General features: G+C 39.9%; 1 protein-coding gene across 3 annotated transcripts in view; it reads left to right on the forward strand.

The window, feature by feature from the left end:
* arid4a (AT-rich interactive domain 4A) overlaps positions 1-15,951 on the forward strand; it is a 147,282-nt gene that overhangs the window by 39,670 nt on the left and 91,661 nt on the right. For all 3 annotated transcript variants that reach the window (XM_072568818.1, XM_072568819.1, XM_072568821.1), the window contains one exon: positions 8,324-8,414. In XM_072568818.1, the coding sequence (XP_072424919.1) occupies positions 8,324-8,414 (91 nt within the window). The remainder of the gene's footprint in view (positions 1-8,323; positions 8,415-15,951) is intronic.

A 15,951-nucleotide genomic window follows, 5' to 3' on the forward strand; every position in this document is an offset into this window, starting at 1 on the left:
GTGGCAACGCAGGTTAATAGTGGTCAAGAAGGCATGCCTTCCTTCATTGAATGGGGTATTGAGTACAAGAGTTAGCAGGTCATGTTGCAGCTGTATAGGACTTTGGTTCGGCCACATTTGGAATACTGCATACTCTTCTGGTCACCACATTACCAAAAGGATGTGGATGCTTTGGAGAGAGTGCAGAAGAGGTTCACCAGGATGTTGCCAGGTATGGAGGGCAATAAGGATGAAGAGAGGTTGAGTTGATTAGGATTATTTTCATTAGAAAAATGAGAGAGAACTTGATTGAGTTCTACAAAATCATGAGAGTTATCGACAAGGTGGATAGCAAGAACGTTTTTCCCCGGAGTGGGGGATTCAATTACTTGGTGTCATGAGTTCAAGGTGAGGGGGGGAAGTTTAAGGGAAATATGCGTGGAAAGGTTTTACAAACAGGGTGGTGGGTGCCTGTGCCGTGTTGCCAGTGGAGGTGGTAGAAGTGAACACGATAACGTCATTTTAAAAGTATTTAGACAGGTACGTAAATAGGCAGGGAGCAGAGGTATACAGATCCTTGGAAAATAGGCGACACGTTTATAGAGAGGTTCTGGATTGGTGCCGGCTTAGAGGGCCGAAGGACCAGTTCCCCTGCTATAATTTTCTTTGTTGTTTTGTTCTTTCAGATGTGTAAACATTATTCATTGTAATTTTAGTTTTTGTGTTTTGAATGAGTAACCAGTGGGTTTTCTGTGTGTCTTTTAAGTATTTTGGAGCCAAAGTGATTTCTTTTGAAACAGTTTTTTGGCTTGCTTTTTTTAAACCCACGGGAAAAAGCTGGAGAGGAAAACTTTTGGGTTTCACTTTTCTTTTTACCTTGAGTGGAGATGTATTATGAATTCCTTGGAATAAGGTGGCCCTTTAGACATGTGCTCCTGAAAAGGGAATGATATATAGCGGATTAAGTTACCTCGGAGTAAGGATTAGTGTACATCTCAGTCCCAAAAATGTTGGGATAAAACCCTGAAGAGATCACATAAAGTTGAGTACATTGAGGCTTAGTTGTATGATCATTTCATTCTACAGCTATCTGCAGTTCTTGTCTAAACATTGAAATCATCAGTGATTTAAACCTATTAACATGTGAGATACAGGAGTCTAGTTTGAGTACTGCACAAGTGGTGTTTTGGGTTACTGTATCACTGGTGATTTCTGGATACCATGCAAAGTTATTTTGTTTGTTTTCAATTTACACTTGTGTATGTGGGGAATAATGGAATTATATTTTTACTGTTTAAAAATCTGAATTCATTTCATAAGTAGATGGTTTGTTCTATTTATTTTAATTTCTTTTGTTGATACACTTATGTGTTATCATGAAAGCAAATCTGCACAAAACAAATCAAATATAATCTACCAAACCAGATCCTATTTTGGGAACAGATTTGTAACTAATAACTTCAGCTGGAATCGTAATACTACTAACTCCCCATCTTCAATTTTGAGCATGAGTACTCACTTTAATCACTTTTTAAAAATATTTTTTAAAAATCCCTCTGGAAACTTTTCCTTTACATTTTTACATTTCTAGCTGGCTTTCCTTTATGGTCTAACTTATTTCTCCTGATTAACCTTTCAGTAATTTCCTGTTCTTTATGTTCTGACCAATTACCCGACAACTTTTAGGTGTAACTTCAAACTAAATGTGCACGTGCGTGTTTGGGCAGATTTAAAACATACTATGACATTTAAAGAAGAGCAGGGACATCCTCAAAATTTGTTTCAATATACACAACAAAAAAATTAGCTTTTTATATGTCTTTTGCTGTGACATATCAGCTGCTACTTTCATAAAAACAGTAATGATATTTCAAAATTAATTGATTGGCTGTGAATTGATTTGTGGCCCCCTGACAGAGCAAGATGTGCTTATAAGTTTTTTAATCTTTCTTTTAATTTTTCAAGAAGTAGTACAAACAAAATGTCCAAAAAGCACATGTTAGTAGACAGGTGTGACGATCTGTTCCAGAGCCATTGTCATAGAGATGTACAGCACGGAAACAGACCCTTCGGTCCAACTTGTCCATGGTGAGCAGATATCCCAACCTAATCGAGTCCCATTTGCCAGCACTTGGTCCATATCCCTCTAAACTCTTCATATTCATATACCCATCTGGATGCCTTTTAAATGTTACAATTGTACCAGCCTCCACCACTTCCTCTGGCAGCTCATTCCATACACGCACCACCCTCTGTGTGAAAAGGTTGCCCTTTTATATCTTTTCCCTCTCACCCTAAACCTATGCCCTCTAGTTCTGGAGTCCCCCACCCCAGGGAAAAGACTTTGTCTATTTATCCTATCCATGCCCCTCATAATTTTATAAACTTCTGAGGTCACTCCTCAGCCTTTGATGCTCCAGGGAAAGCAGCCCCAGCCTATTCACCCTCTCCCTATAGCTCTGATACAGCAAATTGATAACACTCCCATCAGAAAGTTGTAAGTTCAAGTTCTGTTCCAGAAAAGTGAGTGCAAAAATCAAGGCTAATTCTGCAGTGGAATATTGAGGGAGTGCTGCACTGTTGAAGGTGCTCGTGTTTAGATAAACAAACATTTCTTTCTCTGTCATGTGAATTTGAACATGGACCAAGAGATATTTTTTAAAGAGATTAGATCAGCAGAGAGAGTATTCTAATTAATATTTATCTCTTACTATCCTTAAAAGCAGGTCATCGGGCCACTAACATATTACCGCACATGGAAATTTGCCACATGCAAGTTGGTTGCTGCTCTTCCTGTATTGAAACAGCGTTCACACGATGGGATGTGCTCAGATCATGGGAAGTGTGAGAGTCAACTTGTTGCTGAAATCACTGTGTATAGAAGTTGGAATGTCATGTTGAGGTTGTACAGGATGTTGGTGAGGCCGTTTTTGGACTACTGTGTATACTCTGGTTGCCCTGTTATTAGAAAGAGTATTATTACATTGGAGGGGGCTCAAATAAGATTTACCAGGATGTTGCCTGGTCTGGAGGATTTGAGTTATAATGATAGGCTGGAATTTTTTTATTGGAGTGTAGGAGGTTGAGTGGTTACCTTCTAAAGGTTTATAAAATCATGAGGGACGTAGATAATATGACTAGCAAAGGTCTTTTCCCTAAGATGAGTGAGTTCAAAAGTAGGGGGTATATTTTGTAAGGTGAGAGGAGAAAGATTTAAAAGAGACCTGAGGGGCAACTTTCTCACACGCACGCTGGTTTGTATGTGAAATGACTTGCCAGTGGAAGTGGTAGAAGCTGTACAGTTAGAACATTTAAATAATTTTTAGGCCAACCACAGGCAAATGTGGTTAGTTTACCTTGGGAAACTTGGTCGACTTGGATGAGTTGGATTATAATAGAATCCCTACAGTGTGGAAACAGACCATTTAGCCCAACAAATCCACACCGACCTTCCAAATAGTAACCCGCCCAGACCTATACCTCTACCCTGTTACTCTACATTTCCCCCTGACTAATGGCACCAAACCTACACATCTCTGAACACTATGGCCAATTCACCTAACCTGCACATCTTTGGATTGTGGGAGGAAACCGGAGCACCTGGAGTAAACCCATGCACATACATGGAGAATGTGCAAACTCCACACAGACTGTCGCCTGAGGCTGGAATCAAACCTGGGTCCCTGGCGCTGAAAGGCAGCAACACTAACTACTGAGCCACTGTGTCGCCCATGTTTCTCAAACCCCTTCTTGAAACATTGTGTTCTGAGTTCAATGACCTCCTGTAGTAGAGAATTACATGTGCTCACTACTGAGTGAAGAAATTTCTTCTCATCTCAGTCCAAATTGGTCTACCCTGTACCTTTTAGATTATGATTCCTGGTTCTGGATTCCTTCGTCATCGGGAATATCCTTCCTGCAAGTTCTATTCTTCTTAGAATTTTAGAGATTTCCCTCATGCTTCTAAACTCCGGTGAATGTAGTAACTGATTCAGTCCCTGTTTATATGTCATCCCAGCAGTCAGCCTGGTAAATCTTTACTGCTGTCACTCCATTGCCAGAACATCCGTTCTCAGATAAGGAGACCAAAACTGCACACAGTGTTCAAGGTGTGGTCTCACCAATGCCCTATACAGTTGCAGCGAGACGTCCTTGCTCCTGTGCTCAAATCATTTCACTGTGAAGGCCAAATATCTTTGCATTCTTCACTGCCTGCTGCACCTTCCTGCTTACTTGGAGTGAATGGTATACAAGTATACCAAGCTCTTGCTGTACCTCAATTCCAATCTGTTTCCATTCATATACCAATCTGCCTTTTGTATAGAGGCATGGACTATTTTTTAAATGAGGAGAAAATTCAGAAATCTAAAATGCAAAGGGACTTGGGGGTCCTACTCCAGGTTTCTGTTAAGGGAAATTTGCAGGTTGAGTTGGTAGTTATGGAAGGCAAATACAGTGTTGTCATCTCGAGAGGGCTAGAATTTAAAAGTAAGGATGTACTTCTGAGGCTTTATAAGCCTCTGGTCAGACCACTTTTAAAGTATTGTGAGCAATTTTGGACCCCAATCCTCAGGAAAGATGTATTGCCCATGAGCAGGTCCAGAAGAGGTTCATGGGAATGATCCCAGAAGAGAAAGGCTTAACATATGAGGAACATTTGAGGACTTTGGGACAATATTCGATGGAGTTAAGAAGGATGTGGTTACATCTAATCAAAACTTCGAGAATACTGAATGGCCTGGACAGAGTGGACATTGGGAAGGTGCTTCCATTGGCAGGAATGACTAGGACCTGAGGGCACAGACTTTCAACGGGGGAGAAGGAGAAACGTATTTAGCCAGAGAGTGGTGATTCTATGAAATTCCTTGTAACAGAAGGCTGTGGAGGCCAGGTCATTGAGTATATTTGAAACAGATAGGTTCTTGATTGCAAAGGTAATCAAAGGTTATGGGGACAAAGCAGGAAAATGGGGTTGAAAAACCTCAACCATGATTGAATGGTAGAGCAGACTTGCTGGGCTGATGGCCTGATTTCATGCCCCATGTCTTTTGGTCTTATTCTGTTTATGTTACCAAAGTGAATAATCTCAGACTTATCTACATTATACTTAATCTGTCATGCAGGTAAACTTAATGTCGCTATAGTCCAGAGGGCCCCAGGGCTGTGCTCTCATTAGAGTGACATAGCCAACTGGAGGTGAGTTTAACCTGGTGATCACCACACCTCGGACAAGGGGCAAGGTTGAGAAGATGACAAGACCATCATTGTGACCTCAGACATTATGGAATTGAACCTGCACTGTCAATATCACACTGCATCATAAACTCGTCATCCAGACAACTGAGATAATCAACAGCCCAGTCTGCCGTAAATTTGCCCACTCACTCAACTTGTCCAAATCACACTGAAACATAACAACAGGAGGAGATCATTCACCCCATTGAGCCTGTTCCACCATTTAGTCCAATCATGCCTGTTCTCAGGCCTAACTCCACATACTTGCCTTTGTCTCTTATCCCTTAATATCTTTGCTTAAGAAAAACTTATCTGTCTCAGGTTTAAAATTAACAATGATGTAGCATCAACTGCCATTTGTGTATGGAAGTGCTTCCTGACTTTTCTGCTGAAAAGTCTCGTCCTAATTTTTAAATTATGTCCCCAGTTCTAGAATCCCCAATGAGTAGAAATATTTTATCTTGATCTACTCTGTTCGTTCTTATTGATATCTAGGAGATTTTATTCAGATTACTCCATAACCTTCTAAACTTAAAAAAAACACATTTTTATAATCCCTCTTCACAAGATTGTTCTTGTAAACTGACATTGTACTTCCTCCAAAGTCAGGATGACCTTCCGAAGGTGTGGTGTTCAGATCTGTCCTCAGTCCTCCAAATGGGTCCATCCTTACAGTTCACCCTCCCACCCAGCTTTTCATTGCTACAAACTTGGAAAAATAGCATTGAGTTCTCTCATCTACATCATTACTATCTATTGTGAATACTTGGAGTTCAAGCACAGATCCATGCAGCACCTCACTATTGATTGGCTGCCATTCAGAAAATGGCCTGTTTGTTTTTACTCTTTGTTTCCTGCCTGTCAACCAGTTCCCTGTCTGTATCCCTACACTGTCCCCAGTCCCACGTGCCTTCATTTTCCATGTCAATCTCTTTTATGTGAGCTCTTAATAAAAGCTTTTTGAAAGTCCACTTAAATCATATTCATTAGTTCCCTCTGACCAACCCTACTAGTTGCATCCTTGAAAAGTTTCAGTAGGTTTTGTCAGACTAATAGCTGGAATGGGTAAGTTCTCTTAAAATGTTTGACAGATAATGCTTTTGTCTTTCTGAGTTTAGAAGAATCAAAAGAAGGTTTGATCAAAACCTATAATATTCTGAGAAGTCTTGACAGTCCAGATGCAAACAGGATGTTTTCTATTTCAGAGAATCTTGAACTACGGTCTCTTTAAAAATGAGAAGTTACCTATTTAAAACAAAGACGAGGCAAACAGTTTTCTCAGACAGCTCTGAACCTTTAGGTCTCTCTTCCTGAGGTGATGATGAGAGTAGAGCCTTGGCAGTTTTTTGCCTGGTCAAAAGTGAATAGATTCTGGACAACCAAGGGACGGTAATCACTATTTACAACTCCTTCCTATCTTTTACTATACTAGTCTGATAAAACCCACAATTAAAATTCAACTTTTCAAAAATCAGCCAGACGTCAAATCTTCTTTTCTTCTTCTTAGGGATTTCTGTTTCATAGGTTACTGATTGATAAAGGTACCATTAAGAGAGCTATTCTTTCCGTCGGTATCTACATGCTAGTTGTGTGGCAGTTCTCCTCCCAACTGTTCAATTTTCCCTGCCCCCCCCCCCCCCCCCCCCCCCCGCCAAAGCATTGGATTGTGTCATTGGCTTTTCAGATTGCCAATATACTCAATTCAAACTTAATTGCAGGTTGGTATTTTTGGATATAATTTAAACTGACCAATTTTGAATTTGTTTTTATCTCTCGGCAACCAGCTAATAGAGTTGTTTGACCAAGTGTTACAGTATATTTTTCTATTCAGACCACTTGTCCTGTCAGGTAGCTTTGCAAACTTTTAACTTTCTTGAAGGTACAGTACACCCACATCTTCATAACAGTTGTAATTCAAGGCAGGAATATTGGAGTACAGTTCTGATATAAAGTGATAGTTTCGTTCTTTAAAAAAAGTTCCTATGTTGTGATGTGATAATTTATAAGCATGGATAATAGCATTGAAGTTTGCCTACTTTGATTTCAGAAAAGTAACTTGTGAAATCAATTTTTGTTAAATCTAAAGTGTCATTAAATCTCAAGTTTTATTTCTGCTGGTATTTTTGTCTTGCGTATCCATGCAGTGGTTAGAAAGAAAATTTAGTTATGAGATCTGGTTATAGAATAAAATTCCATATCACTTGAGTTCTTAGTTAGAGTTACTTAGATATAGAATTTTGTATCAATGGAATTCTACGATTGGGTTATCTAATTGGTTATCCATTAGTATATGCAGAAAATGGCTGAAATTACTTAATGTTAATCATTAATATATTGCATACTTGAATGATTAATTATTAGCTTAATAGATGGCTTGCTCTATGTGATTGCATGACATAGATTAATGTTGCATTGAAACATTCTTTGCAGCAGTCCAGGATCCATCATAACAGTATATTGACCACCTTGATGAGTGCCTCACCACCTTTGTTCATTTCATCTGTTAAGGTCCATGCACCGTGGGCGGCATGGTGGCTCAGCAGTTAGCGCTGCTGCCTCACCGCACAAGGGACCTGGGTTCGATTCCAGCCTCTGGTGACTACCTGTGTGGAGATTGCACGTTCTCCTGTGTCTGTGTGGGTTTCCTCCGGGTCCTCGGGTTTCCCCCGGGTCCTCCAGTTTCCTCCCACAATCCAAAGATGTACAGGTTAGGTGAATTGGCTATGCTAAATTGCCCATAGTGTAGATTATTAGTCAGGGTAAATATAGGTTAGGGGAATGTGTCTGGGTGGGTTGCTCTTTGGAGGGTCGATGTGGACTTGTTGGGTCGAAGGGTCTGTATGGATTAGGATTCTAATTCGAACCATGTTACGTAAAGAACTGCAAGGCTAACTGAATAAATTCAGTTACATGGAATAATGTCAAGCTGTGTAGATGGACCACCCATGTGATTGTCATTTACTATTAGGACAGAAAAAAATTCATGTTTGTCTTCCATATTTTTTCCAATCTTTAACACCTGGCACCATAAAGGCATCACCAAAATCGAAGCTTTGTGACTTATATGGGGTGTTTAGTTTTGTTTCAAAATTATTTCTATTGTCTGCAGATTGGCGCATCAGTGGAAGTGAAAGGGTCTGATGGTTCTTACCAAGAAGCTGCCATTAATAAACTGACAGATGCCAGCTGGTATACTGTAGGTGAGTGAACTGTGTTATTTATTTTCTCAAAACTAAATTCAGTCCGATTTTGAAAATCTGGATTATTTCTCTCTGACCTGCCCTTGCAAGCTCCTCATCTTGGGCAGTCTAAACAAGTGTGTAAGAGACCATGCTACCACTGACTAATGTCATACACTGTGGTTTTTAACGCTGCATGATCTCTGCACTAGCAATAAGCAGGTTCAAATCTTGCTGTAGGACCTCTGTAATTTTGTATATTTCAGTCCAATAAAATGTGGAGAAGTGTTAATAGTTAAATTTAGAAAGGACTGACTGAAAAGTGCTCTATTATCAAAAATTAAGTCCTTGTGTATTACAAACTTTATAACTAAAATTTTTAATGCCCCTGTTATACTATGTTTTAAGTGGGGTTTGTTTATAGTCTTATGAAAATTATCAGACAGGTTATAATCTCACCTATCATGTTCCTGAGGCTGAAATGTATGAGTTGACCAATCAATACCCACTATTAAGAGGTCTGTAGTCACCTTCAGTCACTTCATGACCTTCCTTCCATCATACAGTCAGAAGTTGGGAGAAAATGAGGACTGCAGATGCTGGAGATCAGATTTGAGAGTGTGGTGATGGAAAAGCACAGCCGGTCAGGCAGCATCCGAGGAGCAGGAGAATCGACGTTTTGGGCATAAGCCCATCATCCGGAATGGGCTCCTCCCTGATGAAGAGCTTATGCCCAAAACGTCGATTCTCCTACTCCTCAGATGCTGCCTGAACAGCTGTGTTTTTCCACCACCACACTCTTAACTATTCCCTGATTAGAACAATCTTCAGCACCATTTGTGACTCTTCAGATATTGAAAATAGTCAGTGTTTCAGCTGAGAAATGGCAAGTGACATTTGCGTCACTCAAGTGCCAATCAATAACTAAATCTAAAAAGAGCAAACCTCACCATTGTTCCCTGACATTTAGTGCATTACTATAACTAAATCCCACATTATTAACATTTTCCAGTTATCTTTGACTAGAAGCTGATCCTGACTGAGCATATAAATATTGTCGTTACAAAAGCTGTCAGAGTTAGGAATTCTGAGGTGACCAATGCACCGTCCGTCTCCCCATTGCTTGTCCACATGGCAGACGTCAGGAGTTTGATGGAATACTGTCCACTTGCCTGGATGGGTGTAGCTCCAAAAACACTCGAAGCTTGATACCATCCAGGACAAAAGCCCATTTGAATAACACCTAATCCACCACCTTCAACCTTCACTTCTTTCACCACCATGTATTTACTATCTGTAAGATGTAATGCAATATCTCTTCAAGGCTGCTTTGACAGCACCTTCTAAACGTGTGACTTCTATCACCTAAAAGAGGAAAAGCTGCCGATATATAGGAAATACAAATTTCCCTCAAAGATACATACTATTATGACTTGGAATTGTATCACCACCCCTTCATTATCGCTGGGTCAACATCCTGAAACTCCCTTCCTAACAGCACTGTGGATTGTCCTACATTCCAAGGGTGGCAGTGGTTAAGAAGGTAGCTCACCACTACTATCTCAACAACTATTAGGAGTAGGAAATGAATACTGGGTGAGCCTGTGACGCGCACATTTCATGAATGCATTAAAAAGCGAATATACTACTGTGATCTACTCCTAAAGATCTCTCAATACTGTTTGCCAGATCTATGTGAGTGATTGGTGAGTTTTTGTTTCACAGTTAGAAAGGAATCAAATGTGACGGCAACTGATGAACTTCAACAATTTTGAGTATTTAAGACATACCATGCATAATGTTTGGATGTTCAAAGATTTTGAGGAATTGAATTATCCCACACAGCATTTTTGCAATTTCAATTACTTTTCATGAATGTTTTACACGTCCAACACAGGAAAAGAAAGTTGCAACTTTTCGAAATTGAAATGTCAGAGAAACCTGACAGTGGACTTGTGATGCAGTCTGGAAAAGGGATTTGACACCAGTCAAATTAGCCTTGACCAGTGCAGGTTGATTAGAAGGAGCTTAAAAAGGCTAAACAAAGCCACTACAACTATTTGGGGTCTTGTGGTTCCATTCAACCCTCATCTGTGCTTTGTGGCATGGCTTGAAAAAACACACAGGGGAGCAACTGTGCAATGGATTTGCAATCTGCGAGTCCTGAAAATTTTAGAATCAGAAATGAAGAATGGCAAGCAATGCAAATACTCAGATCTGTAATATATTGAAATCTTTCAGTGGAGGAAACGGGGAACCTTAATATGTTGTAAGTAAAATTTGCATTCAGGAATTGAGTACAGTGAATAATCTCTCCAACTTCAAATGTTCAAAACAAGAATGGAACTTTGCGTTAGTTGACCAATCAATACCCACTATTAAGAGGTCTGTAGTCCCCTTCAGTCACTTCATGACCTTCCTTTCATCATACAGTCAGAAGTGGGGATATTCACTGATTTGGAGAAAGTAAGGGCTGCAGATGCTGGAAATCAGATTTAAGAAGGTGGTGGTGGAAAAGCACTGCCGGTCAGGCAGTATCTGAGAAGCAGGAGAATCGATGTTTCAGGCATAAGCAGAACATACAAATTATAAAATTTTGATAGTATACTTAAGACTTACCTGAAGATGATCAGAAACAAGTGAAGAAATTATGGACTATGTTCGAAGATGAAATACATGTGACAGTTAATTTCTGGACACATCAGTTGGATTTTGTTACATCTATAGGTAGTGACCACAAGAAGCAATTGACACACGTCAGTCACTGCTGAACATTTAAGATCTGACTTTATAGATCACAATTATTTGAAGATATATTGGCCCAGATATTCTGATGGCCAGAGAATCGTTGGATCAGTGTACACTGAAGTTATCTTTCCCACCCTGACTTTCTTCACTGCTGAATTCTTGAACTCCTGGACAGTTTCAGAGGTGATGGCAGGATTGATGAATGGCGGAGCTGGAGTCAGATCAGGATGTATTCACTGGAATATTGCAGGAAGGAGGATCTCAGAAAACCATATAATTGTAACAGGATTAGATAAGGGTCCTTAAACTACCAGGGATTGTAGTTGGAGAATAAAGGGTAAACGTTTCAGGTGAGAACAAGTGTTCTTTGCCCAGATTGTGTGGAATTCACTACCACATAGTGGTTGAGGCCAAAACATTTGCTTCAATAAAGGAGGTAGGTACAGTACTTATGGCAGGATAATCAGCTGAGCTTGATGATCAGCCATCATCATATTGAATGACAGCCGGCTTGAGGGAAGTTGAATTGCTTACTTCTGCTCCTGTCTTCTCTAATAAAGAACCAAGGGTAAGAAAATAATTAGTAGGAGTCCATAAAATAAAAAAAGTCCATGAAACAGTAAAATAATCTTCACTATTCAATTTTAACAAAATAAATGCAACTGATAATGGTCAATAGGTGTTATGAACAGATGAAATAATGATTCTAAAAAATGTCGATGGATTTCAGCAAAATGAGCAACATACTTCCGCATAGTAGACTGCTCAGTAAGATTAGATCACGTGAGAGAGCTAGCCAATCAGATGCAAAATTGGCTCGGAAGTAGAAGACCGAGAGGGTGGTGGTGCTTTTTGGACTGGTCGCCTGTGACCAGTGGTGTGCCATGTGTTGTCCACTGTTTTTCATCATTTTATCTAAATGATTTGGATGTGAATATAGAAGGTATTGTAACTAAATTCACAGGTGATGACATCAAAATTTGGTCAAGGTGGTTATCTCGGTACAATGGAACCTTGAGGGGTGGCAGATACAGTTTAATTTGGGTAAATGTGAGGTGTTGCATTTTGGTAAGGCAAACCAGAAAAAGATTTATAATCTTAATGGTAAGGCCCTTGGCAATGTTGCTGAACAAAGAGACCTAGGGGTACAAGTGCATATTTCCTTGAAAGTGATGTCAGGGTAGACAGGGTGGTGAAGAAGGCATTTGGCACTCTTGCCTTCATTGGTCAGAACATTGAATACAGGAGTTAGGAGGTCATGTTGCGGCTTTACAGGACATTGATGAGACCACTTTTAGAATACTGCGTACAATTCTGGTCACCGTTCTGTAGGAAGGATGTTGTTAAACTTTAGAAGGTGCAGAATAGATTTAGAAAGATGTTGCCAGGACTGGAAAGTTTGAGCAAGAGGGAGAGGCTGAATAAGCTAGGGTTTTTTCTCCCCCAGACCAAGAATTGCCATCTGACAGTATTAATCTGAAAAACCAAGATTTTGTTTTTGAGGGCTGGCTTTTATCAAGTGGAGGCAATAAATGGTATTACATAAAAAAATTGACATCAACTCAAGGAGATGTCTAATTATGTAAAAGCTAACAATTCTTTCATAGATAGAAATCACGCAGTAAGAGAATCTAAAATAGTTTTAGAAGATTATAATGAAAGCAGCAAGTGTACTGTCATTGTGCAATAAAGTAACACGCCAGCGACTCAAGACCACTGAGATAATAGTTACAGGTATCCAAGAAATTAGCGAGACTAAACTGATTGTAGGAGCAAACCACTGTCATTTCAGAGACTTTTAAAGTCTCAATATACCAAAGTTTTGACACAATGAAAGTGGAGTGTATGGCATTATTTGCCATACACTCCACAAGTGTAAGATTACAAGTGTGTAATCTTATGAAGAGAGTTATTGTAGTGTATCTGTAAGTAGGTTATGTCCTCAATCATCAGACAGGATATGATGTCATGTCACCTGACACAGTTGGAATGTGTTTGTTGACCAAGCAACATGTTGCTGGAGTTTTTAAATGAGTACATATATGTACTGCAGCAATCTTCAATAAAGAAGTCATAGTGCAGTTTTACTTGGCCTACTTGAGTGATTGGTAAAGTTGAGTTTGTAGAGTAGAAGAAAACCCAGCAGCCCCTCCCATTTGGTTGAGTTTGGCAGGGCATTGTGGGGAAGGCAAAGATTCTGCGACAGAAAAACATTTCTTAATTTAAAAGTTCTAAATGTAATTGTCAGCTGACAGGATGAATATTCCGAGAATGAGGTCAAATGAGCCAATTAATCATTGATTTAATTAGTTAGCTTGTGAATAATAAAGATAGCCTTAGCTCATTGGAGAATATATATGGGCTAGTTGGATAGACTGATTCGTGGGAAATGGAGTTCAAACTCTGTATCGATGTATGGTGAGGCATTTGGCCAAGGCAAGGAACACATGTTAAATGATAGAATCCTAGGAGGTACTTGTGGATCTGAGGGATATTTGGTGTGTACATCCAGTAGTCCTTTGTGGCTGTAGAACAGGTACATAAGCTGGTTCAAAAGATATGTGGGATCAATGCTTTTTTAACCAAAGCACAGAGTTTAGGAGCAGGGATTGATGCTGGAATTATAAAAGAAAAAGTTGATATAATCCTACCCGTCCATAGGGTTGCTTTTTCGTGAGATGGAGGGGACTGATGGTGGTTTAACCTGATGGTCACTACGATTCAGTTAAGGGAAATGGTTAAGGAGGAGAGTCCTTTTATAACAATGCAGGTGTGGGAATTGAAACCATGCTGTTCATGTTTTTCTGTGTTGCAAATCAACATTCTCAGCAACTGAACTAACTGACCCTTGCTAGAGCCCTGCAATGGAAATGTACCAAGGTGTTCCCTAGCCTGGTGAATTTTGGTTATACAAAAAGATTAGGTAGACTCAGGTTATTTTTCTTGGAGCAGAGGATGGTCATGATTGAGGTGTATAAAATTATGAGGGGCATAGACAGAGGAGACAGGAAGGAAAATGTTCGCTTCAACATCTTCACCTGACATAGATTTAAGGTACGGGGCAGGTTCAGAGGAGCAACGAGGAAAATACCTTTTTGCTGTGAGTGGGTGGGATCTGAAACTTGCTTCTTGTAAGGATGATAAAAATAGAAATCCTCATAATATTTAAGAACTATTTTGATGTACAGTTGAGAAGCAAAGGCATACCAGTCTATGGGTCAAGTGCTGCAATATCATGGTAGAATGGTTAGATGGTTGTTTTTGACCTGCTAGACTGTATCGAAAACCCCTTTCCATGCTGTAAACCTCTGATTCTGTGCAGGAAACAGTCAGATCTGGCAGCACCTGTGCAGAGAGAAATAGTTCAGTTTCCACATCAATAGCCCTTCAAAGTTCTGATGAAAGGTCATTAACTTGAATCATGAACTCTATTTCCCTCTCCATTGATGCTTCTGAAATGGCTAAGTTTCTTTGAATAATTCAGGTTTTTATTTCAGACTTCCAGCATCTACAGTATTTTGGTTTTGTTCCAGTTAGTTTTGTTTTCCTTTCTCTCTTGCACCTAGTCGCATATGCGGCAGCCAGTGCTTACGCAATGATATTTATCTGGAACAGATCACATCCTAACTTTGAAATCTGTATCTTGAGCGGGACCATTATGAACCAAGTACGGCTGACCAGGAGATGCTTCAATTCTTACTGTGATGGGTATATTGAAAGGAATTGCAGGCTGCTAATTGACCTATTTGACCCTTTTTGTATATGCTTCCTTGACAATCAAGTCCTGGACTAACTGGGATTTCTGCCTCAGAAGGATGGACTTTACCATAATACCACAAGACATTGAGAGTTTAATTAGTTTCTTTTAAATTATTTTCATGGGCAGTTAATATCACTTCAATGCAAGTCCAGCATTTATTGCCAATCCTTTGTTCTGAATGGCTATTTCAAATCACCGTGAAAAGACTACCTAAGAGAAAGTGAAGACTGCAGATGCTGGAGGTCAGACTCCAAGAGTGTGGTGCTGGAAAAGCACAGTCAGTCAGGTAGCGTCCGCGGACCAGGCAAAACCACATTTCAAGCATAAATCTGAATGATTCTCCAGCTCCTTGGATGCTGCCTGACTGGCTATGCTTTTCCAGTCCCACACACTTCAACAATGAAAAGGCCATCACATTGTTGTGGTCTGGAGTCAAATGTCGGCCAGATCAGATGAGGATAACGGATTTGTTTCCCGAAAGGACATTAGTAAAATAGCTGGGATTATTGTGACAATTTTACTCCTTACAATTTAGAGTGAGAATTGCTGTATTGAAACATGTAAAGAACTTGAATGAGCTTGATAGGGTAGATGCTGAGAGATTATTTCCTGTTGGGGAGATTAAAATTGTGGGTATAGATTTATTAATAAGCGGTCTCCCTTTTAAGACTGAGATAAGGATTTTTTTTCCCTGAATGGAATTCTCTTTCCCAGAAAACAATGGAGAACGTACCACTGAATTTATTTAAACTGGTTTGAGGTAGTTTTGATAGGCAAGTATTATTTAGGGGGACATGCAACAGGCAAATGGAGTTGAGACCACAACCCAATTAGGTATAATCATGTTGAATGGCAGAGCAGGCTTGCAAAGCTGTTTGGCCTACCGTTGCACCCAAGTCCTTCTGTTCTGTGCAAAGTACCACTGGCAACCTGGGTACGAAACTGAGTGACAAGCTATCTGTTTTGAATTGCAGTCCTGTGATCTGCAAGTCCAGAGCAGCATGTAGACTTTGTTCCTATTTCTGGTTGCTGCACCTTCCCGAACGTGTA

The sequence above is a fragment of the Chiloscyllium punctatum genome, chromosome 4, assembly GCF_047496795.1.
Source record: "Chiloscyllium punctatum isolate Juve2018m chromosome 4, sChiPun1.3, whole genome shotgun sequence".
NCBI classification, from domain to species: domain Eukaryota; kingdom Metazoa; phylum Chordata; class Chondrichthyes; order Orectolobiformes; family Hemiscylliidae; genus Chiloscyllium; species Chiloscyllium punctatum.